The sequence below is a fragment of the Talpa occidentalis genome, unplaced genomic scaffold, assembly GCF_014898055.3.
Source record: "Talpa occidentalis isolate TD23 unplaced genomic scaffold, MPIMG_talOcc4v2.1 talOcc4.16, whole genome shotgun sequence".
In the NCBI taxonomy this organism is placed as follows: Eukaryota; Metazoa; Chordata; class Mammalia; order Eulipotyphla; family Talpidae; genus Talpa; species Talpa occidentalis.
In genome coordinates, this window is record NW_023601653.1 from 5253138 (window position 1) to 5280588 (window position 27451).

Here is a 27451-nt window from a genome sequence, read left to right on the forward strand (position 1 = left end):
AATGTAAAATTCATTTTAGAAATGTGTAAGAGAATATTGTTTTTTATAATTGTTAATATCTAGTTTTCAAAATGCATGAATCATAAAATATTTAAACATTAAAATACTAATAATATGCACAATGACAATCTTTATAGCTTCAAAAAGATTTAATCTCTTATGTTACTCAACTTGTATGAAAATCCAAGCATTGAAATTACCATTTATTGCAAAAAGTATTGTCTTTCATCTTTGATCTTCCCTACGTTGTATATGGAATGCTGTGCTAAAGAATATATAGGACAGTATATTCCTGTCCAATCATTTCTTTCTAACGAGCAAAGAAAATAAAAGGACAGAAAGGAGAACAGGATAGGTTGGCCATGCCAAAGTGAGGGATTGCAATTGACTGACTCAGAAAAGGGGATGTCTTTCATGAAGAAGAGAGGGACAGGAGACTTAGACCCAGGTGAGACCTGACTCAGGATATGTATCATTTTTTTTCTTGCATCGTTTCCATTTCTCCATCTCAGTAACACTCTGGATTTCTTTTCAAGAGTCACCTCTCCCTATTCATGGATTCATGCCATCTACCCTGAAACATCACTTGGGTGAGTGTATGGGTTAAAGGCCACTCATACACACAAAGACGGCAGGGCCGCAGCAGCAGTGTCAACCTCCCCAGGTTGTTATTGATTCAGCCTGCGGAGCTGCATGGATACATGTCCATTCCCAGGGTGCTTCTCTCTTCTGCCAATTCAGTGGTTTCCAATGTCCTTGTGCTAAGTCTCCTTTGGCTTCATTATCCAGAGTTGGAGTCTTCTGCTCGCAGTCTAGGGGTCTCGCCGAGGCACTGATGAGGTGACTCCCAAATGCTGTCTCGGGACTAGAAAGAAAGGAAGCTGGGAAGGCTATGCTGATACTCAGGCGGGAGAGTCCTGCATACTCATACTCTTCTCTGCCAGTCTTCAGTATTTTAAAAGAAAGTTGTTAAAGAGACTATGTTAGTTGGGATCTTACTTAGCTGAATATAAGAGAAAACTCCAAAATAATAGTATCTGAAACAAAATCGAGGTATATTTTTCACTCATAGACAAGAAATCTGAAGCCAAGAAGGTCAGAGCTGCTGTGGTGGCTCTGCTTTGCCACTAGGAGCCCAGGATTCTATCTTTCTGCTTGACTATCCTAGGTCTTGGCTTCCAGTCTCAAGGTCAGCTCATGATCTGAGATGGTGTCTGGAAAGACAGAAGGGGAAAAAATGTCCATCTATCTGAGTCAGCTCTCCACACAGTACAACACTTCTACTCACATCTCTCTGGCCTGAGCTCTGGGGTATCTGTAGCAAAGAGGGTGGGGAAGTATAGTCTTTTGTTCTAGATGGCAGCACACTCAGACCAAATGAGAAGTTCTATATATTAAAGAAGAAGGAGAGTGGTGGTCAGGTAAGCAACTAGCAGTTTCTACCACAAAATCTTTCACCTCCTCAGCAACAACAAATTATCAAACATCTATTCTGTAGACAAGTCATTATAGGCATTCTGTCCTTGTCCTAGTAGAGCTTGCTGAGGAGTCTATGGGTTAGGATGCCTGCAAGTGACAGAAAACAACATAAAGTGATTTAAACCATGAGGAAATTGCCGTCTTGTAAAATAAGTCCAGAAGTTGACCAGCTCCATTGTTAATTGACTGATTCTATAATATCATCAAAGGCAGGTTCTTCTGCTCCATTTTCCCTTCTTTAAGTGTTGGTTTTCTTCAAAAGTTCCCCTCATGGTCAAAAGATGGCTTACATTAGTTACTTTCACGTCTTAGCACAACTACAGCTAGAAAAAGGCAAGGCACATCTTTCAGGCACAAGGAGACAACTTAGTGATGCCACTGCGTTGGTCTCATGCAGTGCCTGGAGGGTCTGAGATGGCTGGCTCCTGTATCTGGACTCTTGGCAGGGAGGGTTGCGAGGGCAGGACTGCTCTCTGTCGTCATTCAGTCGTCTAGCTTGAGCTCCCTCACGTAACCCTGATGCGAGCTGGCGTGCCTCCAGGTGTGTGCAGACTATATTTGGCCCCTGTGATCAAAATGATGTAAATACCAGGGCTGCTTGGAGACTCCAGTTGGTGTTGCGCTGACCTCTGGATGCTTTCACTGTCTGTGTCCTTATGTTCTGGTTTGTGGAGCCACCTGTTTACTTCACATTACCAAGACTGTGTGTTTCTAAAGTACAGTTGACTGGAACAATCATAAAGCTCATGGTCAGTTCTCCTTTTCCTTCTGTTCCTCAGCAGGATGCTGTCATCCTTCCTTTCTGACTCTCCATTCAGCAACATGACTGATCAATACCCCTGTTTCTATCTGGGGAACACATACGAATCTATTAAAATACATGAGCCCACCCCTCTAATTCCTGCTCAGTCTCTAAGGATGAGCTTGGATTTAAGCATCTATCTCCTTCCTTTCTGCCAGTCAGTGAGGGTTGACTTTCCATCTTTGTCAAAAGCAAAACAAGAATCCCAATCACCCGTTCTTCAGGAGAGAAGAAATCCTTATGTTTCACAGCTAACCTGAGGCCCTGCTCCAGTTCAAGAGTTCTTGGGAGGTCAAGGCCATGGTCACACAGGCCTGGCTGGTCTGATCTCTTCACTCTTGAGTTCCACCCAGGAGAGCTCAGGACAGGGCCCAGAAGGTGACATGCAGATCTCCCTTAGCCACAGTGACCCAGTATTTTACTTGAGTCAGTTTTATGGCTTACCCAGAACTGAGAAGCCACCATCGAAATGGTCTTGGTCACTCATCCTTTGGTGAGTTCAAGCCTATGATGGTTTTTCCTACTGCTAGCAAGTGAGGAGCCAGGAGGTCAGCTGCACCTGGACTTCAGCTGCTGAAAACTGACCGGCCGCCATCTTTGTACAGTTAGCAGGGTAGGCGGGGTAGGGTAGACTAACAGGAGCAAGGAACATAAAGAAAATTACATCCTTGTGCCTTACAATCTACCGGCTCACCTCTGACTTTTCAACTGGGACTGGGTATCAGTTATCTCACAGGTGGCTGCCTTCTCTCTGGCATCCAGCTCTCAACTGGTATCTGACTGGAAGTGGAACTCAGCAGTCCTTGGTGTTGTAGCGACACTGCCATTAAACCAGCAGCCTCTAGAGAGCACTAGCAAACATTACTAATTGTATTGAAGGTAAAGGTACCTCCTCCCCGTGCCCCCTCATGCAAAACTTTTTGACATTATCTGGATTCTGATTTTGCTTTCCCACATCCATCATTTAACACTGTCTTTACATGTATCTCGAGTCAACAATTAGCTAGGGTCCCCTTGACTCACAAGGCTGCTTAGGGAATTAATATTTTTCTGTCACCAAATGAGAGAGGGCTGTTGGCTGAGGCAAAGGCAGGGTGGATGTATCATCTTGCACATTCCAAAAGGGAAATGCCAAGCATGTGTGTTTGTGTGTAGGATTTGCCAAGCCTTGTTGATGATGAGCCCCTACCTTCTCACCCCACCCTCTCATGTGTCTTTAAGATGGATAAATACTGCACCTCACTCTGGTGAGCCGACCGCACGGTCTGAACTCTCTCCTTCCTCAGCTTGCTTCTGATTTGCATTGAGGGGAGAAACTGAACAGCTGCCCCCATTATCTACAAAGAGAACAGGAAAATACCACTTTCAGGTGGTAAGTGCCTACCTTTGGTCGCCAGAGCAGCGAAGATCACTTAATTCCCTATGGTTGGGGGAGGTGGCAGACGTGGACCTTGAGTTATTCTATTTCTATGCACAGAGAGGAATTAACAAAAATCACAAAACTGGCATAAAAAAGATGTAGGTGAAGAATAGAGGCTGTAGAGGCAGGAAGGGCCACAGTAGGTTTTCTATGATCTGAGCAGACGGGGTAAGGAGAAGAGTGTCCTGGAGCCCTCGGTGGCTTTTGCAGCCTTTTATTGGGACTTACAGGACTTACCAGGGGTGCTGGGGGAGGGTGGGGGCTGGGAGGCTGGCAGGCCACCCAGCCCCCAGCAAATCTTCACTCTTTCTGGGCTCTTCGGAGTTCTCTCATGGCCTTTCTTCTCTGCAGTTCCATTCTTTCATTCTCTTTCGCTCTGCTGTTCTGTTCTGCTTCTGCTGGCGTCCCCCTGACGCTGTCCTTATAAGCCTAGTCTCAGCCCAGGTGAATCCCATCTCCATATGCCCACACCCTACTCCAGGTGCCCGCCATCAGGCGTGCATTCAGGACCGCTGGGATCCATCATCCATCCTAATGGCAGGAGAGCAGAAAAGCCTGATGCTTTTTCATTTACCCTACAGCGGCCTATTCACATCTGCTGAGGCAGGAGGGTGGTGAGACGTCGGAGCTAGAATTTGGAAGGCCTTGAGTACCAGACTGTGGGGCCTGGGCCTTCAGGTTGTGGAGGACCAGTAGAAAGTTACTAAGCATTTCCTGTAACTCCTTTTTCTTTTTCAACTTTTTCTTTCCAGAATTTTACCCTTTTTATACTGAATGTCTTTTTATTTCTCTGCCACAAAAAACTATGAAACAAAAATTAAATTTCCTCATTTCCTGTGACCCTGAGGCTCTGTGTATTGGTAGACTGAGGATTATTACAATTATTAGAACGCAGTTAACCAAAGCAATATAAATGTATTACAGCTCAGCTATTCAACATAAAAAGTAAATTTTTATTGGAAATGCATCCTTTAATAAGATAGAGGGAAATTAAGATAAAGTAGGTCCTGTTTCCGTGGGAGTGTGTTACTTTTGGCTATTCTTTTTTCCTCCCGTTCTATAGCTGTACGTGCTGTGAAATGCTGATCATGTAATGTAGGTAAAAATGGAAAAAGTTTTGTTGTAGTCATGTCATTCAACTCTGATTTTCTTTCAAGTTATATGCCAAAAATCCAGTAATCTACAGAAGTTATTTTTACTGATCTAAATTGGCTGAAAATTCCACGAGGTCCTTCTTCCAATCTATTGAAAGCAAAGAACTGGAATTCTCTTCATTTGGAAAAGGATGTGTTACCATGTTAACATCAGCGTTTCTAATTGTCCCTAAATTTGGTACCTCTGAGATTTTTATATCCATGGCAAAGTCCATAGTGAGATTTTGGGTAAAAGAGAAACACTTTTCGTTTGTAGAGTGGGAGGATGCAGTTTTGAACAAATGTCTCAGTCATATCAATTTTAGAAAAGTATATATATATAGAAGTTCAAGTTCTGGAAATAGATTTCCTCAAGTCTTGTGCCTGTGTCCCTCGCTTACCATAATTTAAAGGCAGCTGCTTTGCAGTCCTTGTTGACTTAAGTAGAACAGTATTTGCAGCCTTTTATATCTGAAGCACAACAAACCGAGCCACAAAGAATCACTGGGTCCTGACAAGACAGAAAGCAGCAGCCTTGCGGTTCACACTGGGGTGCATTTAATGATGATGAAATTGCAGAGCTGTGAGACAAGCCAAGAGAAATGTGTGTACAGAAGTTAGTATAGGTGCTGACAATAAGTTTTATTTACAAACAAATACTTACGGCTTTAAAACCTGAACAAAAAGAATAATTCTCCTAGTGATTGGAAATTGAGAATAATTTTTACTGCTATAACAACACTAAACACATAAAATTAAAAATGGCAATGGTATTACTGGTAGGTGACCCACATCTGCAGAGAAACTGCAGATGATGATTCCGAAGAGGGATCATTGACTCTGTGGTCCCATGTCAGGCAGCGAAGCACAGTGGCTCCCCTGCCGTGGTTCTAGGTTGGAGTGGTTCTTAATGCCCCTTGTGACACTTCTGGCAATGTCTGGAGACATTTTTGTCGTCACAACATGGAAGCATAGGGAGATTCTATGGCGTCTAGTGGATAGAGTTCAGGAATGCTGCTAAACATTGCCATGCATAGGGTGACCCCGCACAACACATGACTATCACGGAATGACAATAGTGCCAAGTCAAAACTGTGCCAGGCACCTGAGTCTACATCTACTATGCCAGGTGCTGGGCTAGCTACTTGATCTTCCTAAGCCTCAGCTTTCTCATCTACAAAGTAGAAAAATGATAACCACTGACATTTGTTGAGTGTTGTGTGCCAGGCACCACTCTAAGTGGTATTATATTTGCTTTTTCCAAAATCCCTGCAAAGTACGGTTATCGCATGGAGACAAAAAGCTCAGTGTACATACCTGGAACACGGTAACCATGAGCTCTCAATAGCTGTCAGTTCTTAGGTGTTTAAGACTTGATTTTTTTTTTTAGTGCGGTTTTAAGGTTCAAAACTGAGAGGCAAGTGCAGAGATTTCCAATACACCTCTTGCCCTGACACACAACTTCTCCCATTATCAACATCCCACCAAAGTGGTCCATTTTTTTAGAGGCATGTTTTTATTTATATTTATTTGTTTGTTTTGTTTATACATGCACTGGTACAGTCAGAAGCATAGGAGGGTGAGAGAATTCACCAGAGCCAGAGCGGGGAGCAAGCAGGCAGAAGGACCAAAGTACACTGCTGCAGCGGGCGGCAGGAGAGGTCTGCGCGCCATGTGGGACCCTCCTTGGCCGGGGAGCAGCCGGGGTCGAACCGGCGCTGCAGAGGCCGCGGGCAGCTTCGTAACCCACGCTCAACCGCTGCGCCACCCCAAAGTGGTCCATTTGTTACAGTCGGGGAACCTACATTGACATGTCATATCACCAAGAGCCCATATTTTACACTAGGGTTTATTCTAGGTGTTGTACGTTCTGTGGGCTTGGGTAAATGTGTGACATATCCACTGTTATGGTACCATAGTTTCACTGCCTTAAAATAATCCTCTGTGCTCCGTCTATTCATTCCTCCCTCCCTCTTGATCCCTGGCAACATTGATCTTTTTACTGTTTGCATTGTTTTGCCTTTTCCAGAATGTCATGTAGTTAGAATCATACAGTAACTTTTTCAGATTGGTTCTTTCACTTAATATACACTTAATTTTCTTCCATGTCTCTTTATGGCTTGGTAACATATTTTTTAAATGCTGAATAATATTCCATTGCCTGGATGTACCGCACCCATGTACTGAAGGACAGTGTGGCTGCTCCAGGTTTTGGCAATTAGGAACTGCTAGAAACATCAGTGTGAGCATAAATTTGCAAATATTTTGATAAATGCCAGGAAACCCAATTCCTGGGTCATATGGTAAGTACTTGGTTTTTCAAAAAGAGGATGAAATGAACAAAGCATAATTCCACTTTTACTAATAGTCTTGGCTGTTACTTGTAAAATTCCTGTGTTTTCTGATGTCCTGTGTTTAGGAACAAAACGTAAAAAGTAACTATATTTGGTAGGAAAACAAATATATCAAGAATGAGAAATGTATACTATAGATTTACTTTATAATTAGAAATTTGTCTGCCATAGCAAGACTGAAAATTCCCCCCTTTTTTTGAGGCTGGGATTAAGCAGATGCTGGAATTAATCAAATAATGGAAATACACAATTTCAGACTGTGAAAATCTGTATGAAGACAAAGGAGTTATGAGATGCTGTTAAGACAGGGGCCTGATCTAGGAGCAAAATGTGAATTATTTCCTCACAGCATAAGGTAGGGGGGGTTTCTTAGGACCTACTTTATAAATTCATTATTGCCATAGAGGGACCCTCGGATTTAGTTACTTGGTATACATGATAACTAGGCAAACCAGCCCTCATCAGTCCTTTAGTGCCTGCACAGACTAAATCACAGGAGGAGCTCATTGGCCAATTCCTACAAGTCACCCTTTACTCTCTCTCTTTTTAACTTTAAATGGGTAGATTTATTAGGAAAATGAGAAAGGAAAAAAGAGGCACCCGAGTAGTCACAGGCGGGCAGTAGAGTGCCCTTCCACCCACCGGCACATCACTGGCTTGATTTTCAACCAGACCCTCTCTCCCTCAACTGTTTTTCCTACTGACCTGCAACAAGGCCTGTCACCTCTTGCCAGGATTCCTGCAGTATCGTAATTAATCGGCCTGCTTCTGCCATAACTCACTCATTTTAATATCCTCACTGCGGTCATGGGCGTCCTTTTACTACTGCTGAGTGACTCCGCCAAAGCCGGCAGCGGTTCCAGCTCACGAAGCGGGAAGCACAAAGCCCTTGGTCTCTCCTCCTCGCTCTATCAACTCCAGCCACATTCCCCTCTGGGCGGCCGCACCAGCCCGGGGTCTCCGCGGGTCCGGCTCCCCCGGGTTAGGGCTCCGCGCTGGGGTCACCTGCCGGGCAGGCCCTCCAGGCACACCCGACAGCAGCCGCAGCCGCCGGGACACCGCCCTCGCCGCCTGACTCACTGTTCCCGCGCCCCGGCTTAGTTTTCCTGTTCGCTAACACCTGCCTGAGGCAAACATCTATTGTCTGGCCTTCCCGTGAGCGCTGCCTCGGGGAGCACAGGGCTCTGCTCCCTGCGGGGGGCCCCGCCTGGGGGGCTCAGCGACCGCAGACGGCGGGGTCCCGCCTCTCCAGGGCCCAAGACCGGCCGAAGGGCAGGACGTGAAGCTCCTGTGCTTGTGCCACTGGCCTAGTCCCTCGGGAGACACCGGGCAGAGTGGCGGGGGCCGCCGGCCGCCCCTCACCCGCGGCAGGCGGCGTCAGGCCGCGGCTCTCCGGGCTCCGGCGGCTGCAGCCCGCGCGGCTCCCGGCCGGCTCGGGAGGCGCGAGGGGGCGGCGGGCGCGGGAAGCCGCCCTGGGTGTGTGGAGAGTCCGCTTCCCCGCCTGCGGCCTCGCGGCTGCGCCGCTTCCTGCGCCACGGGCCGCGGCGTCCGGCTGGCGGGCGGCACACGGCGGGCGGCGAGCCGCCCGGGGCGGGGCGCACACGGCTCGAGACGCGAATTCTCTGAGCACCGAGCGCGGCGGCGAGGGCGCCAGCCCGGCGGGACGCCGCCCCCGAGCCCTCCCGAGAGGACGGGCCAGGCGCACCCCGGACGGCGCCCGGCGGCAGCACCGCCGCAGGCCACCGAAAGGAAATGGCGCCGGGCGGCCCGTCTCGGCGGGCGCGGGGCGAGAGGGCCGGGGGGCGGGGGTTGCCCAGGAGCGCCCCCCAGGGCCCCCGAAAGACCCTCCCGGGCGCCGCGTCCCCGGAGTCCGGGAAGCTGACGGCCGCAACATGGAGGACGGTTATTGTCCGCAAAGCGACTGGCCCGAGTAGGCCCGAGTAGGCCCGAGTAGGCCCGAGTAGGCCCGAGTGCCGACCCTGCGCGGAACCCGACAAAACCCTCTATTCTCCAAACAGAACGCCTTACGCACACTGCGCATCTCCGCAACAGTGGGCCGGCCGACGACGCCAGGAATGTTACGTCGCTCCCGAGGCGCTCCCCCGCCTCCCGACCCTACGTTCTACTTCAGGCGGCGCGAGAAATCTACGCCCGCTCCGTACTTTGTTTTTCTTCTGCCGACCGCCAAGGGCGCCCATCTCCGCAACTGACGTAAAAGACTTCCAAGAATACCCGCAGTGCGCCGCGGAGCCCTCGGGCGATTCCGAGGCGCTGTTTACGTACCGTCTCCGGCGTACGCAGCGTTAGGCTGGAGCAGGCTCGGCGCCGCCGCCATTTTGTGCAGTCGCTGGGAAGGAAGGAGACGCCTAAGCCGCGGCCCTGCCGGGTTTGAGCGTAGCCAAACCTGCCCCCTGTTTTTATTACCCCGATTCTCTGAGTTTTGCTCCCGTCTCCGACGAGAGAGGCGGCGACGGTGGCGTCTGCGACGGGAGACAGCGCGTCGGAGCGAGAGAGCGCCGCGCCTGCCGCCGCCCCAACAGCGGAGGCGCCGCCGCCATCGGTCGTCACCAGGCCGGAGCCGCAGGCGCTCCCGAGCCCGGCCATCCGTGCCCCGCTCCCCGACCTCTACCCGTTTGGGGCCATGCGCGGTGGCGGCTTTGGGGACCGGGACCGGGACCGGGACCGCGGAGGGTAAGGGGAGGCGGAGCGCGGCCTGCGCGGCCCGGCGGGCCCGGGCGCGGCGACCCCGGGGGCGGGGCGGGCGCCCGGCGCGGTAGCGGTTTGGGGCGCGGGGGGCCCGGGTCCCGGCGGGCGGGGGGCGGCCTGGCCAGGGCCCCAGGCCGTCGTGTCGCGGGGCGCTGGCGGGGCGGCCTGGTCTGGCTGCCGGCCCTTAGAGGTCGGCGGGCCCGGAGCAGCTACTGGGCCGGGCCGGGCCGCTCGGCGTGAGACGCGGACGTGCTCCCGGGGAAGAGGGTGCTCCCCAGCCCAGCCAGGGACGCCTTCGCGCGTAATGGCTGCCCTGCGCTTATCTGTCGCCAGCGATACTGCTCACGGCACCGAAAATCTGGCTTAAAACGAGAGACAAGTAGTTTAGAATAAATATTTTAAGATTCTCCTTTGCCGTAGTTTAAATAACTCGAAGGGTGTCCTGCATGGTCGCGTTTGGGGAAGGAGAGGTATTTGGTGGTTATTGCAGGCCTCATCTCACCCCCCCCCCCCATGTTTCAGTCTGGTAGACCCCCCCCACCCCCACCCCATATTTCAGTCTAGTAGGACCAGAGCATTAACCTCTCCGTGTACCTGGCAAGTTTTGATGGAGTAATGCCGGGGGTGCTGGGTTGGAAGTTAGGACTAAACCTGAGTTCCTCCCAGATACTGAGATGCAAATCTTAAGGTCGGTTGCACAAAAAAGTTACTGAAAGAGACCGTGTTCGTTTGTGTTGTTACTGTTTTGTAATAAACATTTTATGTCTGGAGAAAAAATTGTGACGCCACTTAATATTTGTGTGACTTTGGGCCAGATCCTGAACCTTTTGAGCCTCTTTTCTCGCCTGAAGTGGGGAGACTTGCCTTGCCTTCGCATTGTTCTTGGGAATTAAGAGAAACTATGTGTGATGTCTCTGTTGTAGATTGTGTTACTGTTTTCTCCAAAAACTTTTGTCTTTCGCGGTCCAAATACACAAGTACCAGCCTTAATACACAAGCACCTCAGTTATCATCTAATTTACAAAATAAAAAATTATTTTGATTTTATACTAGGAAGGAGAATATTTGATCTTAGTGTTAAATTGAGAGGGCTGGAAGTGGGATGTTTAAAAGTGAGTTTCAGTACAGCTGCTTAGGAAGATGTAACATTACTTAGTAAAGTTGAAAATGGCCCAGTATTTCACTTAAGCTTTGTAGCATAGGTTCTGAGCCCTAGACAAACCCACATGTAGCCATGTACAAAAATTGCTTATACCATATAGCATTGTTCTTAACAATATTGGAAACAGCTCAGAAATCTGGGGAAATTGTGGATATTTGCACAGTAGACTACAATACAGAAGTGAAAAAGAAAAAACTTGCATCGATCTTAGTGACTCATACCTAATAGTGAAGAAGCAGGTTGTGGTGGAAGGGTAACATGTGCAAGGGTACATGCAGATAGGACAAGAGTATGAAAAGCAAGGGAATGATTAATAAAGTTCAAGGTAGTTCATTATGGCTACAGTTGTAAGTTAGAAATCGGCTCTCAGTGGCCTCCAGGTACTGGCAACCTTATAATTCTTTATAATGGATGTTTGCTTTTCGTATTTCCTGACACCATAATCTATGCTTTAATAGTAAAAATATTTGAAAGAGGCAAAACAATTACTGCTCCATATTTGAATTTGAGGTGACATTTTTTTAAAAAACTTAAAAAATTGATTTCAAGCAAGATGAGACTGAGATTTGTACTCATTCTACCTTTACCATGAAATTTCCCTTACGATTTTAATTTTTATTGTTTTGCTCTTAATGTTACAGAGCTGAAATTATGTTTTTTAAAATAGGGAATGAGTGAGGCTAGTATATGCACATGTACAGGGAAGAGATGTGTGTTTTATATTTAAACTGCATGGTTTTATATGGTAATGTATAAAACTTCAAAGCTGCATTTATTGCAAAGCAAAAAAGTGTTAAAGGATGGCTCAAAGGGGCTAAAAACTTCAAGATGGCTCTTGAAGATTAAAACCAGCATTAATTACCAATGTGGAGGAGGGCATATTTTAAAAGAATCTCAGACTTCAAACTCTTTTTAGGATGGTATGTCTTGGATAAACAGCCAAGGCAATAAGGAGGGAGAAAGGAAAGAACTCTCAAAAAGTACTACTACTTGGAATAAACCTTAGCAGGAGTTGACTTTCATAAGTTACATTTCTTTTGGGTCATCAGTTTAAGGTAGAGTACCTTAGTTGAAAATGTTTTAGTTGATTTGCAAGTGGGGCAGGAAGTGGTCTTTGAAAGTCTCTTCCGCATGGAGCCTTGAGCATGAGGACTTCCGGAGGGATGTCGGTGGTAGCTTACTTGATGCTGTGCCTGTATTGATGCCTAATGTCTCCTACCAGTTCAGTAGGAGTGTAGGTAGGTTTAGCCAAATTCCTCTTACTGAGTGTATATTCCTAATGTTCGAAACAAAATTTCCTGCCATCTGATCTTTATCTTTGTATTTAGAGAAATATTTAGCCTGAGTTCTAAGAACATTTTGAATTTCAGGCAGTTGAGGCCTTTTAAAATTGTTAGTATAGCTGTTGTCTGTCAGTTAAAAGAACTATCCACAAGATGATGTTTTGAGTGGGGGAAAAGTGGAGCAGGGCAATTGAATTGAGTATGTTTTTAAGGCATAAGGAAATGACAAGAAAACATTGTATACCAAATAATTCCCACACTAACAGATTGGTGCAGAAATGGGTGAGGATTCTTCTAGGAAAGGGGAACTATTTCAAGTTAAGCTAGTAACCGAATTTGTCACCCAATTGAAGTTGATTTGTGAATCTTAAAAGTAAAAGGACTTAAGTAGTCTGCATTTTTAAACCTGAAGGGAGACCTTAGCAAAGTTGTAGTTTGCCCAGGAACAAAAGGGAGCTGTAAGGTATCAAGGGAGATAAAGAGGCCTTTGTTCTGGCTAGCCCACCAGCCTCTCAGGGGTCCTAATGGTTTTCCCTAGACAGTAGGTACACTTCATAAAGAGGGTCAGGGCTGAAGAAGCTATTTGAAGGTTGAGACAACTTGCTGGAAGTACTCACCCTGGCCCAAATCCTGCCCTTAATTTAAGCGTAAACTAGTATAGTCCTTACCTGCCTGTTTCAGTATTACACAAGAGTTGAGACTTCTGTTTTCATTCAAGTATCTCGTGTGTGACTTACAACAGTACCTGGTACATAGTTGATACCCAGTAACTATTGGTTGAATGAATACAATTATGCTAATTTGTACAGTGCTTCACTGTGCTGGATGCTATCTTAAGATGACACTAGTTCCGTCATCTTCACAACAATCCCCGAATTTTCAACTTTTTTTTTTTTTTTAATACTTGCACTGGGTATAGTCAGAAGTGCGGGAGGGTGAGAGAATTCACCAGAGCCAGAGCGGGGAGCAGAGCAGGCAGAAGGACCGAAGTACACTGCTGAGGGGAGCAGCGGGCAGCAGGAGAGGTCTGCGCCCCATGTGGGACCCTCCTCCGGTGGCCCGGGAGCAGCCGGGGATCGAACCAGCGCTGCAGAGGCTGCGGGCAGCTTCTCAACCCAGCACTCAACCGCTGCGCCACCGGGGAGGCCCCGAATTTTCAACTTTTTATAAGAAACTGAGATGCAGAGTAGTTAAATAATTTACTCAGAATCATACTGTGACAGACTCATAATTGAAACCTTTTCTGGTTCAATTCTGGTTCTAGAATCTGGTTGTGATCCCCATGATTTGTACCTATAACAAAAATTGCTGAATAGCCAAGGAAGTTTTATGATTGTCTGCATACCTCCAAATAAGAACTGAAACGTGAAAGGAGCTGGTAGTCTAAGACTCCTCTAAGTTTTTGAAGGTTTTTATAGCACTTGGAAAAGTACATTAAAAATAACTAATAAACTAAAAATTTCAATGTTTCTAGGTTTGGAGCAAGAGGTGGTGGCGGCGGCCTTCCTCCAAAGAAATTTGGTAATCCTGGGGAGCGTTTGCGTAAAAAGAAGTGGGATTTGAGTGAGCTTCCCAAGTTCGAGAAGAATTTTTATGTGGAACATCCAGAAGTGGCAAGGCTGACTCCAGTAAGTTTGGGAAGTTTTATTTACCCTTTTTTCATACACAACAATGAGTCAAGTAGACATATTAGCCAGAGTTGATTTGTCTACTGCTCTTGGTGTTACATGTTATATTCTAGGGCAGTGATCCTTTCCTTCAATTTTATTGACTACTGATATCCGTAAGAGAAATCCACTACATAGGTGCCTGATGTATTGCTTGGTTCTCCTGTGTAGGTTTGCTGCCCAGCCAGCTTGTCACATGGGGTTTTAATTGTGTGTATGAGGTCATGTCTTTTCATCTATGAAATAAGTTAAATAGATTTGATATTTTGGCAGTGCATGCTCCTGTTTGTCTTTTTAACCTCATAATTTGTCTTCGTTTTCCTCCATAGTATGAAGTTGATGAACTACGCCGAAAGAAAGAGATTACAGTGAGAGGGGGAGATGTTTGTCCGAAGCCTGTGTTTGCCTTCCATCACGCGAACTTCCCACGTGAGTGTTCCTCAACTCAGTATTCTTGTTATTTTTGTTGAATGGGAAATGTGGGTGATAGGTTATTTAAAGGTTTGACCCAGCCTCAGGATTTTGTCAAAAGATGAACAGAAACCTTTCACAAAGGTAATTATTTTATGTAATTAAAAAAAAAAAATGCTCAAGGCCAGAAGTAAATGTAGCATAGAAGATCTTTTAAATGCTCGACTATTTTCTGAAATAGAGGGTTGGTTTGGTTTTGGTTTGGTTTTTTGTTTTTCTGTTTGTTTTTTGTTTTTGTTTTTGTTTTTTTGAGAGAGTTTTTCATTTTGATGCTTTGCTTCTTCCTTTCAGAATAGAATGAAACTGCTTTGTAGCTGGATGTTACTTGAATTTGGTAAACAATATGACTCTCATGTGCCTTTGCTCCATTAGCTACTTTAGAGCAGTGGTTTTCAGCTTTTAAGGGAAAGGGGAGATGACTATAACCGCCCTGCGCTCTTGGGGAGATGTAAATCAGGGTTGTCTTCAGAGAACTTAATGTATTTTTTTTAAAACACTTTTGGTTGTCTGGTTTGTTTTCAGTAATGTCTGTTCTCTTACAGAATATGTAATGGATGTGTTGATGGATCAACACTTTACAGAACCAACTCCAATTCAATGCCAGGGATTTCCTTTGGCTCTCAGCGGCCGGGATATGGTGGGCATTGCGCAAACTGGTTCTGGGAAGACATTGGCAGTAAGTACCCACAGGAAAAGTTGTTAACACTGTGGTAACTTATTTTACTATTTTAATAAAAGAATTTTCCTTGGTGTAGGTAATACAGACTTTTTGGGTGTCTGACATGGTGGAAGTGCGTTTATGTTCAAACTAACGTTGTGCATTATATGTGGCAAAGTGAGCGGCTGTTTAGGCATTATCAATCACTGATAATTTTCACACTACTAAGATAAGATGGTTTAATTTTGGTGTAAGACTGTCATTTTTTCCTCCCCAGTATTTGCTGCCTGCAATTGTTCATATTAACCACCAGCCATACTTGGAAAGGGGAGATGGCCCAATTGTAAGTGTTTTGCTTTATTTTATTTATAATTCTAAGAATAACTACAGTTTAGATTTGTGATTTAGGCCCCATTTTCAGATTTCCTTCTCAAGCCTACTTTCATGTTTGGGAATGTTCTTAGCCCCATCTTACTGATAATTTTGCAATTTAACTGATAAATTGCACTGATAACAGTGCAATTTAACAACTTGCCTGAAGTCATACAGCTATGAAATAACTGAGTTTGAATTGAACTAATACTACTCTAAACCACTGTGTGTACAATCTTCATATATAGGCAGTGAACTCATGCACAAGTCTTACTGCTCAGTGATGCTGTGGGGGATACAAAAGAAATAAGAGATGAGGTCCCTGCCCTGTGGAGCTGAGTCAGGTTCAGGATTTGTTGTTCTTTTTTTTTTTAAATAAGAACTTTAATGAGTTTTTTGTTTTTTGTTTTTTTTTTTTTTTTTTTAAGATTAATTTTTATTTATGTATACAAGAACTGGGGTGTAGGCCAGAGGTGTGGGTGGGTAGTTGTGAGAGAGGATTCATGAGAGACAGTGGGGAGCAGAACAGGTGGATCTACTGAAACACACTGCTGAGGGGAGCAGCAGGCAAGACAGGAGAGGTTTGCTGCGCCATGTGGGTAGTTCCCTGGCTGGGATCGAACCCGTGCCACAGTGGCAGTGGACAGCTTGATAGTGCTGAGACTTTAACCCCTGCCACTACCAGCGAGGCCTGGGATTTGTACTTTTTGTGATTAGTGATACTTTTGTTTTTATAGGATAGCACAGTTTTCTGATTTGATTATTATAGTCTGTCTCCAATATTTACAAAGAGAATAAACTGCCTGGGGCCTCCCTGGTGGCGCAGCGGTTGAGCGCTGGGCTGCGAAGCTGCAGCGCAGGTTCGATCCCCGGCCACCAGCGAGGATCCCACCTGGCGTGCGGACATCTCCTGCCACGCCCATGGCTCCCTTCAGCAGTGTACTTCGTCAGTCTGCCTGTTCTGCTCCCCACTCTGGCTCCGGTGAATTCTCTCACCCTCCCGTGCTTCTGACTGTACACCCAGTGTTTGTATAAATAAATAAATCTTTAAAAAAAAAATTCTGCTTGTGTAACATGTAGTATATTTCGTGTGGCTAATAGTTACCTTATTGTCTTTAGCAAGTAGCTAATGGCTCAGTTCTCAGAGCAAGATCATTAACAGTGTATTTGATACCTATTTCAGAGTCTTAAGTTGTGTTGTTTTGGTTAGCTGTTTGTTAGACTGTTTATAAATCCTCATTGTTTTTGCTAATGTCTCTGGCTCAGAGCTTAAACTAGATGTCAGGAAAGTATCAGGTCTGCTATTGATCATTTTTTACTAATATTTAGTCCATGGTTCTGTTGCCAGGAATATTTTAAAGCCACTGTTGATTTTGAGAGAGTTTAAGAAAAAACAATCTGTAGATCCACTTAATTAGCACACATAAACTGTAATTAATTGTGTCAAAATTAAACCATTCCATGTGCTAAGTATTCTCATGATTTTTTGCCTTTGGTGTACTGTCTTAGACCTTCCCAGCCCCCACCTCATCATATCCTTTGAAATTGCCAGATTAGACAACAGAAAAATCACTTTTTGTGGTGGTGTTTTTTTTTTTAAACTTTGGGTGAGTAACTCAAAAGCTTTTCTATGGTTTCAGTGTCTAGTTCTAGCTCCAACCAGAGAGCTTGCCCAGCAAGTACAGCAGGTGGCTGATGACTATGGCAAGTGTTCTAGATTGAAGAGTACTTGCATTTATGGAGGTGCTCCTAAAGGTCCCCAGATTCGAGACTTGGAAAGAGGTAATTTTTTTAACTTACTGTACAAAAACAGTTTATCTCACTTCGCCGATTTTTATGAACGAAATTTAAAAGTCACGGGTTCCTTATTGGGGGGAATCAGTATTTTAGAAGCTTAGAAATTCTCAGGTGTGGTTAAAATGCTACCTTTGGAAAGTTCACTGGGCTAGAGACAAACTTTGTGACGATTTGATGATTGTACGTAATTGTTTTACATTGTGCTTTTCCACGTGCTGTGTTCGTACAGCTATCGGAACTGACAATTCTGTTTGCTGAAGGTTGGACTATGTATGAGAGATCTAGTTGGCTAGATCTTTGATTTTCTTTTACAGGTGTTGAAATCTGTATAGCTACTCCCGGACGCCTGATAGATTTCCTGGAGTCAGGAAAGACAAACCTTCGTCGGTGTACTTACCTCGTGCTGGATGAGGCTGACAGAATGCTTGATATGGGTTTTGAACCGCAGATCCGTAAAATAGTTGATCAAATCAGGGTGTGTAAAAGCCATTGATACCTCTATGTCCCCATTAGTCTTGTTTCCTTTTCCTAAAAGCGAGCTTTCCTCCTTGTTAGCCTGACAGGCAGACATTGATGTGGAGTGCGACCTGGCCAAAAGAAGTGAGACAGCTGGCAGAGGACTTCCTTCGTGATTACACCCAGATCAATGTGGGCAACCTGGAGCTGAGTGCCAACCACAACATCCTCCAAATTGTGGATGTCTGCATGGAAAGTGAAAAAGACCACAAGTATGGCACGATTTCGCTTTTTATTTGGATAATACTGATAAATCTTTCCTAGTAATCTCCCAAAATTAAAGTGAGAGAAGCCAGTAGTTTTTTAGACTTTGAAAACATGCGAGCACTGCTAATTTTCCATCTTTGTAGCATTTATAGAACAATGTGGATAGAGGCAAGCATTCTGGATCCTTGAGTTGGAATCCCTGCCTTGATTACCAGCCCGATGGAAAGAAAGTGCTGTAGATCTTTGAGGGATTCAGAGTTGCAGAAATAGCTTCTACTTTCAGTGTACAGGGAGGCATTCTCTGGATGACTCTCTTGGTCCCATTTTCAGGTTGATCCAACTCATGGAGGAAATAATGGCTGAAAAGGAAAATAAAACAATAATATTTGTAGAAACGAAGAGACGCTGTGATGACCTCACTCGGAGGATGCGCAGAGATGGGTGAGTTCAGCACTGTGATAATGAGACCGTCTCAGGTTTCAACGCTCAGTGGGAATTTCTAAATTGGTGTTGTGAATGTTATAAAATATTTCATTAATGCTTACTTTGCATCCTGCTCTTTAAATGGACACAGTCTTCTTTCTATTCATGTAGCCTAACCAGTCTTCACAATTTCATGTGGGAACACTTTTTAAAACTTAGTTTTTCTCTTTTTAAAAGATTTCTAAAATACTGGTCACTTTTTTCCTGACAGTTGGCCAGCTATGTGTATCCATGGAGACAAGAGTCAACCAGAAAGAGATTGGGTGCTTAATGGTGAGTTCAGAACTAAGCAGCGTTCCGTGCTCTGTTTGAGGGATTGGCACACTTCCTTGTAATAGGCAGATGGTAGATATTTTCAGATTTTGCATACTGTGTAGTGGTTTCTGCTGTTGTACAAAAGTGACCGTAGACAATGTGGGGTCTTAAATGGCTGTGTTCCAACGCAACTTTAGGTGAAAAAATAGGCCCTGTGCGAGATTTGACCTGCAGGCCAGACTTGCTTAGTCTTGCTTTAGTTAATTGAATGCTGGGGGCTTTTTGACATCTTCATTCTTGAAAGTCACTAATGCTGGTCCCTTCCAACTTTCTCACAGGTAAACCACTCTTTATTTAATAAGTTCTTGTCTTTATAGATAAGTTCTTCAACCCAGAAGTTCCCCAAACCCTATACTTTCAGAATTTTTATGCAGGCTTTGTCATGTAGGCATGATCATTAATTCAGTCTCCAATCCCTCTCCCTTCTATGGTTAATGGGGGTTGGGATTGAAAGCGTCAAGCTTCTAGTCATGACTTGGCTTTATGGTGACCAGCTCCCAAACAGGAGCTATCTTGGAGCCACATCTGGACCACATGTCACCTCATCAGAATAGACATATTTATCACCCAGGATATCTGGAGATTAAGAATAAATGATTCTTCTGGAACCTGTGTTTACAGGTTTTTAGGAGCTCTGTCAAGAACCTGTGAACAGAGACCAGTACTCATATATACATACATACATACATAAATTTATATTTTATTCCATGGGGGGAAATGAGGTTTTTTTCTTGTGTGTCTTAAACTTACCTCCTACACAAACACACTTTTGGTTTTAATTGTTTGATATGGGAGAGAACTTTGGTATTCTAATTAAGGGGAGGGCCTCTCGGTGGTGTAAGGGGTTGAAGCACCGCACTATTGAAGCAATCCACTGCCTCAGCAGCATGAGTTCGATTCCTGGGCGGCCAGGGAGCAACCCACATGGCGAGGCAGATATCTCCTGTCTTGCCCACTGCTCCCCTCTGCATTGTATTTCAGTCAGTCTGCCTGTTCTCTTCCCACTCGGTCTCTGGTGAATCATCTCACACACACACACATACACACACCCCGCATCTCTGGCCTGCATTCCAGTTCTTGTATGTATAAATAAATAAATCTTTAAAAAAAAAAAATAAGGGGGAAAAATTCTAGCTATGTTAATTTTGTTAGACATTGTCAGATCATTTTAATGGGACTTGATTTTTTGAGTTCGTTATTAGAGCTGACTATTGTCCCCTGCTACAGGTAAGTATAACGAGCATTTTCCAAAGAATTAGTTTCCCTTAAATTTAAAAATTCTTGCATTTTTCGACATTTACCTGAAATTTTTAACACGGTTGGACAGAGATAGCTGGGAATGTTTAATTTGATCATTTAAGAATTTTTTTTTTTTTTTATAGAGGCATGTTTTATTTATTTATTTATTTATTTGTTCGTACATGCACTGGGTACAGTCAGAAGCGCGGGAGGGTGAGAGAATTCACCAGAGCCAGAGCGGGGAGCAGAGCAGGCAGAAGGACCGAAGTACACTGCTGAGGGGAGCAGCGGGCGGCAGGAGAGGTCTGCACGCCATGTGGGACCCTCCTCCGGTGGCCGGGGAGCAGCCGGGAATTGAACCGGCGCCGCAGAGGCAGCGGGCAGCCTCGCAACCCAGCGCTCAACCGCTGCGCCACCGGGGAGGCCCGATCATTTAAGAAATTTAATTGGTTAGCCTTAATTGTATAATTTGACTTTTAGGATGCTATTTCTTGTTTTGCAGAGTTTCGTTCTGGAAAGGCTCCCATCCTCATTGCCACAGATGTAGCCTCCCGTGGGCTAGGTTTGTATAGATAGGTGTCTCTGTCAATGGTATATGTATCTTTTGGTTTAAAGATTGTTTGTCATTTCAAATTAGAGTTGTATATACGTGTGTTTAGATAAATACTTAAAGAAAGAATACAAAGCGTGATTTTTCCCCCCCCACAATTTTTTTTAACCTTGGTGTTTTTTTTTTGTTGTTGTTGTTGTTTTTGTTTTTTTGTTTTTCTTTTATTTTCAAAGTCTCTTCGTGCTCCTAACAAACAGGCTTTGGTCTGCAGCAAGGCCTAGGCATGACTATTTAAACAGAGGGAGAGGAGACATTCAGTTAAACATCTCACCTTCTTCCTGATTTTATGCTATCTCTGGTTGGGTAGAATGAAACCGATTGAACCTAGCTACTAGAAGCTAGTTTCTTCAGTTACTCTTTTCCTTGTACCAGTCTCTATGCTAGATATACATATAGGGGTCCAGGTCTATGAATGCTCACCTATAAATTTCTGGGATATAATAAGTATAAATACTGTTATGCAGCCATAAAGTATGCATCGCCCAGTTTTATTTACTGACGTAAAATTGTCATGGACTCTAGTTCCTCCTCTCACCCGAACGAACACGTTGCTAATGCGCTGCCTTCTGATTTAAGAACTAAGTGTATAGCTGCTGTTCTTTTGGAGTTTTCCCGTCCATTGTGATGTGAGAGATTTTGTGGTAGCTTTAGCCTGTTACTGAGCTAAACAAGTGTAACTCAAACCTTCTGTGTTAAAAGAGATGGGATTATTTCTCTTGCAAAGAAATCTCTAAATTATCAACAGGTATTTGATTCTTACCTGGTAAGGTGAGAGGTACCATATTCCCTTATAGTATTTAACATCAAATGAAAAAGTATTCAAATTGGAATACAAAAGTAATGGAGGCTTTTTTATACATTGCACTCATCATTCCTTCCTTCAGAGGTGGTGACCTGCAGCCATGACTGAACAGTCTCTACCCTCTGAGGTCATGTCTGGATCTGTGCAGTTAGAACTTGGGCCTGTTGGGAGAAGAGGCTGAGGCCTGAAAGCAGTTTATATAAAAAAGCTTTCAGTGATGGTGGTTTTTAAACAGGCTTGCTATGTGCTGGTAGCTTCTTTGTGCATCTTGCCTAGACAATTAAAAATATTTGTTCCATGTCCCTCTGCATTTATAAACCAAATCAATTGGCTACCATTAGAATGACTTAGACTCTTCGTCCTGCCCCCACTCATCTGAGTGAGGGGAGAGGGAAGGTACCTGAGTCTGTTTCTTGTTACTCAACATCAGTGCTTGTTTTGGGCCCCTTTGTTTGCTGCCTTGTAAAAATCAAACGGAGGGGGAAAACCCACCAAAATGGCAGAATGCTGACCAAGGTCCTACAAGATCCTGGAAAGTGAAGGCTTCTACCTCATAGACAGGGGTGCAATTTTCAGCTGAGTCACCAGGCCTTTTTTCACTTCCTGTCCAGCGATGGCCTCTTAAATGTTCCCTTCAGGTAAGTTCTTTGATTCCCATAATTTGCTAATAGTCATCCTCAGGAAAACCACTATCTAGTCCCTCTCCATTGGGATATTTTTTTATTTTTCCTTTTTTTGTTTAAACTACACACTGTTAAACTAAAAGTATTGAATTTATTTTGTTTTGTTTTTTAACAGAAGCTTTGATATCAGCTGCAGATCACTCAATACATGGCTGAGGCATATCTACATTGGCCCGAAGCAGCTCTAGATGAGCCTATTGGCTATTCTCAGTCCCTCCCAATTAGTGATTGGAGAGTCAGGCCATGTCATAGGCTTTTCAGACAAAAAGTTCTTATCCTAGGCAGCTGACCTAAAACATTAACTTTTCAACTTCTTACCCTGCTACAGCATCTTCTCTAAAGACAGCAAGATAATATTGTGGCAGTGCACAAATAACACCAGAGCAGGCCTGACTGGAGAAAACCAGATTCTGCGCTTGCTCTTATGTGCCCTCAGCCAGCTGTGTGTGCGCACACACAGGACACCTTTCTAGTCTGAAGAACTGGCACCATGTCTGCCCCCCCTATTGAGCCCTCCAGAAATACTTCCAAGTATTAATAACTCAACTGTTGACTCCAGTACCCAATGCTTTCTGCCAGGAAGGCTCACCTCTATGCCTCCAGGGCAGTAGCTCGACTTGCTCTGCTGCCCATGCTTGTGTGTAATGGGACTGACTAAGGAGCATTCTCCTAGCTCTGAAGATGCATCCTGGAGCATAATTTCCCACCCCCCACCCTCCCCATCTCACACCCACCCTGGCCCTGTAAATTTTTGTTTTTCCTTTGTTGCATCAACGACCCTAGCCTGAGACTCACGCTGCCCCCTGTGATAACTGCCTTCTCGTCTTTCTGGTGTGATTTCAGGACTTTAGGGGTCAGTAAAGACTGAGGAGCCGTTACTGTAATAAGAAACAGACATAACGCCCCTTTCTTCCCAGGCCCTTTAACAACAGCTGAATTTTTTTTTTTTTTTTTTTAATCATCTTCCCCTTCCCCCCTGAAATTAATCCAGTCTGGGCAATAGATGCAGTCTGACCCTTTGGATGTAACTTACATTTTTAATTATTTTTTTCTACAATCACCCCAATTATCCTTGGGGGAGGCGTTGGAGGACCTGAAATTTTTACCCGAACCCAGGTTCTCCGGCGCTTGGCAACCAAATGGGGCTACAGAGAAGCATCTAAGCCAGTTCACAGAGCGAGCGTGTGTGGGGACTTCTCACTGCCACGGACCCTTGATGCATGCTCCCCGCGCTCCAGTGGTCCCGTGTCAGAAGGCGGAGTTTTCGAAAGGAGGCCGCCAAAAATAAAAGGCAAAGAGACGGGATCGGCTGCAGCGGTTTCCCAAAGGAGGAGGGAGTGTGCATCGGTCTGGTAACAAACAGAGAATGTTTTTTAATTATTTATATCACAAAAATCTGTGTTTTATCTAGGATATTTTCTGAATATTCTTTGTAAAATGCAGATTTTTTTTCCACAAAACATTAGGATTCTTTGTTATGGTCTTAAATTTGTTTGTTGAAGTAGGTAAAAAACATGGCGCGGGAAGCATTACACTAACATTTACATATTGTAAGCGGCAGGAGGTATGCAACCCGTTTCCAGCAGTGGGCAGAGCACTGAACTTGTGTCTCAGGGTTCATGGTTTTTCCCACACTCTGGCTACTTACTTAATTCCCCAGGCAACAAGCTTTGATAATTGAAGCAAGTATTGAGTCGAAATAACCTTGAGTTGAGCAAAACAGCATTTGGCAGAGCTGGGCTTGGTAGTACAGTGAAATTTTAGTGTAATGTGCTATTGTGGTCATTGAAAGGGGAAAGATAATTTGGATATTTCTGCAAAGGAAACAGGTGTGTACTTTAGCTTTGATCCATTTTATTAACTATAAGAACAAAGTAATGTAAAGATCTATTTTGACTAAGTCTCCTTGAAAATGTAGTAATAATAAAGTGTATGAAGTTTCTTTTTTCATTTTGCTCTGTGACTGGTTTGAAGGTAAGTTTGTTATGTTACTGGTAGATTTTGCCAGGCTTCTCCCAACAGAGTAAAAGTGATTTTGACCTTACAACTTTGTGGTGGTGACACTTTCTTCTACGTTGCAATTTTGAAAAGGATGGAACTGGAATTTGGTGCCACTCCTGCCTGTGCAATGACTCAAACACAGAGGATCAGGCGTTTGGATGGTTAATGGGACTCCCTTAGAATTTCACAGCTGGTTAAGAGGCCGCTTCGGGCTCCTGTCCCCAGAATCACTAATCCTCTTTTACTCTGTTGGGATGAGTCTTTTTTTGTTCCTGTTCAGAGTGGTCACTAACTTAGTCTTCTTTCCTCTTGCTGTCACCTGCATTCGTGCTTCCCACCTGTTGTTGGCATGTCCTTTACCTTCTCTTTCCCTGCCACGTCAACCTACGTGCTGCCTCGTCGTTGGCCTTGAAGATGTGGAGGATGTCAAGTTTGTGATCAACTATGACTATCCAAACAGCTCAGAGGATTATGTGCACCGAATCGGCCGCACAGCTCGTAGCACCAACAAGGGCACCGCCTATACCTTCTTCACCCCAGGGAACCTGAAGCAGGCCAGAGAGCTGATCAAGGTGCTGGAGGAGGCCAACCAGGCTATCAATCCCAAGCTGATGCAGCTGGTGGACCATAGAGGAGGCGGCGGCGGAGGGGGTAAGGGTAAGTCCTGGAGTTTTCCAGGTACTACCAAGGTATCTTTTGTGTTCATTGTGTCTCGTGTGTGTGTGTGTTGTTTAATCCTGTGAGGCTTTAAATAGTAAAGCTCAGTGCTGCATCTTTGTGTAGCCACCTTAAGGAAGACGTGAGGCTGGGGCCTTTCCCGACTGCCCCTCTTTGCAGCACCATGTTTCTGTCTTTGGTAATACAAAGCTGACCTTCATTTTTTGAAACATGGTGCATGTTCAAAAGTAAGCTCGAATTACAGTTGCTTTTAATACCTTCGAAAGCCTTAGTGTGGGAGCGTTTTCAGTTTTCCATATGAAGAGATCAGTCATTTTATATGCTTTACGATAAAAACCAGCAAAGCTGTTGGATCTGGAAATTGGACATTTGGAAAGTACACTAGGATCTAGGCTTTTTAAAGTAGGTTTGGAACTGAGGTGGGAACCTGGACTTGTCCCTAAGCCACGGGAGAGCCGTGTTACGGTCAGGCCCCAGGCACCCCTTGTGGGCCCTACACTGGCACTCCTCATTGGCGGCCACCATCCCTGCCTAGCTTTTTTTAACTCTGGTAAGTCACCTAAATCTTTTCACCGTTGTTTCTGCGTGGTTTAAAGAGTGTGCTTCTTGCTAGTTCTGAAGTAAAGAGCGGTCCTAAACGGCTGAAAGGATGCATATCCTTTTGCTGTTTATCATTCTTTTGAATACATCCTGTTAAAGAATCAAACTTTTTTTAAAGTACCAATTTTTAAAGCATCATGACCTGGCAGAACCAAGGGAGAACAAAATACTTTTGTGCCTAGTAGAGTTTTTTTTATCACCCTCCCCTTAGAGTATTTCATTGCTTACCAGGAGAGACTATTTCTCACCCTGACCGCTCACACTTCATAGTTCAGGAACACAAGACAGTGATGAACTCCCTGGGCGTCAACCCAGACTGTTCCAAAATCACTTCACACGCTGAATAATGCCAGCCTTCCTCAGGTTATGAGCCAAATTGTGTAGAAGTCTGTGTGCCTTCTTTCTTGAATCAGCCACAGCAAACTTACCAGAACACTGCCACACCTGGGGCCACGGTGAATCATCCAACAATGTGAAATTGCAGGTGCCCAACCAGAAGGCCTGGCCACTGAGGTTTCATCAAAGCACTGCATCCATGAGGGTCATTCTCAGCACTGACTGCTTTCTAGACTCCCTAGTAGTGTTTTTACATGTGGTTGGTTATGTTTGGCTCTTGTATCTGGCATTTAAAATTCCTTATGTGCTCCCATCAGGAGGTCGTTCTCGATACCGGACCACTTCTTCAGCAAATAATCCCAACCTGATGTATCAGGATGAGTGTGACCGGAGGCTTCGAGGAGTCAAGGATGGTGGTCGGAGAGACTCTGCAAGCTATCGGGATCGTGGTGAAACCGATAGAGCCAGTTATGCTAATGGCAGTGGCTATGGAAGTCCCAATTCCACCTTTGGAGCGCAAGCAGGCCAATACACCTATGGTCAAGGCACCTATGGGGCAGCTGCTTACGGCACCAGTGGCTACACAGCCCAAGAATACGGTGCCGGCACCTACGGGGCTAGTAGCACCACCGCAACGGGGAGAAGTTCACAGAGCTCTAGCCAGCAGTTCAGTGGGCTCGGCCGCTCTGGGCAGCAGCCACAGCCGCTGATGTCCCAGCAGTTTGCGCAGCCTCCCGGAGCTACCAATATGATAGGTTACATGGGGCAGACTGCCTACCAGTACCCCCCTCCCCCGCCTCCCCCCCCTCCCTCACGTAAATGAGGCCACTCCCGTGGTGACTTCGCAGACTTAACTGCATTGAAAGGAACTCTGTCTTTCCCCTTTTTTCTCTTCCCCTCTTTTTTCTTTTTTATTTCCCCCCCAACCATTGTGATTGTCTTTCACGCAGATTAGTTAGAATTCACTGCCAGGTTTCTTCTGCCTGCCAAAATGATCCATTCTGTCACAGATTTTGTAAAAATTACATACACTTATATATATGTGTGTGTGTATGTGTGTGTGTAGATGTGCACGCACATACAAATAGACATATATGTGTATATATATATAGTCGACTGGAAGAAATTTTTCCCCAACTTCTTGCATGTTGAGGATATCTGAGCTATTTTTCATCTTAAAAGAAAAAGTAAGGTATTAGGCCCTGTGTGGGAGCCCATTTTTTTGTTGCTGTCCTGAGTTGGGGGGGTGGGGAAGGTCAGTAGGTTGAAATCTGCAGAAGATGGCAGCATCTGTGCTTTCAAGTATTCTCACTGCTGGGTTAGAAAACTTACGAGGGTGTTCCCGTTCCATTCCCGTAATGCTTTTTAATGTTTCTCATGCTGGAGCAGAGTTCCTCAGGCCCGATGAGTTTTTAAGACAGTGCTTTGCCATTGTCATTCTGGCTGATTACTTGTTAAATGCTTTTCACAATTTTTTTTTTTTTTTAATTCTTAATTGGTTTTGTCTCCCTTACAGTCTGCCTTTCCTAGTTACTGAAAATAACCATTTAGTGTCAGATTAGAAATTGAATTGCTGAGTCTGAGTTTTGAAACTACCTTTTAAATTAAAAACTCCAAATGTTCATTGCAAAGATTAAATGTAGCATCTCGGCATCTGGGTGGAAACTGCCTATTTTT

At 44.8% G+C, this 27451-nt stretch overlaps 1 protein-coding gene and 1 long non-coding RNA gene across 7 annotated transcripts; one reads left to right on the forward strand and one right to left on the reverse strand.

Annotated features, from left to right (window-relative positions):
• Positions 1–32: 32 nt before the first annotated feature.
• Positions 33–9596, reverse strand: LOC119247266 (uncharacterized). 5 transcript variants are annotated; one of them, XR_008552121.1, is made up of 5 exons: positions 9472–9596; positions 5236–5415; positions 3666–3748; positions 2976–3132; positions 33–1214 (listed from the first exon to the last, which is right to left on the reverse strand). It is a non-coding gene; the product is annotated as an uncharacterized LOC119247266 (long non-coding RNA). The 5 variants fall into 5 exon arrangements; XR_005125697.2 differs by lacking the exons at positions 3666–3748; positions 9472–9596 and adding exons at positions 3520–3618; positions 7894–8211 and having other exon boundaries at positions 2976–3122; XR_005125695.2 differs by lacking the exons at positions 3666–3748; positions 9472–9596 and adding exons at positions 3520–3618; positions 7894–8211.
• Positions 9489–26796, forward strand: DDX17 (DEAD-box helicase 17). 2 transcript variants are annotated; one of them, XM_037513570.2, is made up of 13 exons: positions 9489–9879; positions 13814–13967; positions 14336–14435; positions 15020–15153; positions 15413–15478; positions 17148–17289; positions 17619–17779; positions 17860–18032; positions 18358–18468; positions 18722–18783; positions 20567–20626; positions 24575–24817; positions 26092–26796. In XM_037513570.2, exons 1-13 carry the CDS (start codon positions 9830–9832, stop codon positions 26595–26597), a joined length of 1962 nt encoding a protein of 653 aa, XP_037369467.1. In that variant the 5' UTR covers positions 9489–9829; the 3' UTR covers positions 26598–26796. The 2 variants fall into 2 exon arrangements, with proteins under 2 accessions (XP_037369467.1, XP_037369468.1); XM_037513571.2 differs by having other exon boundaries at positions 24575–24811.
• Positions 26797–27451: the final 655 nt, after the last annotated feature.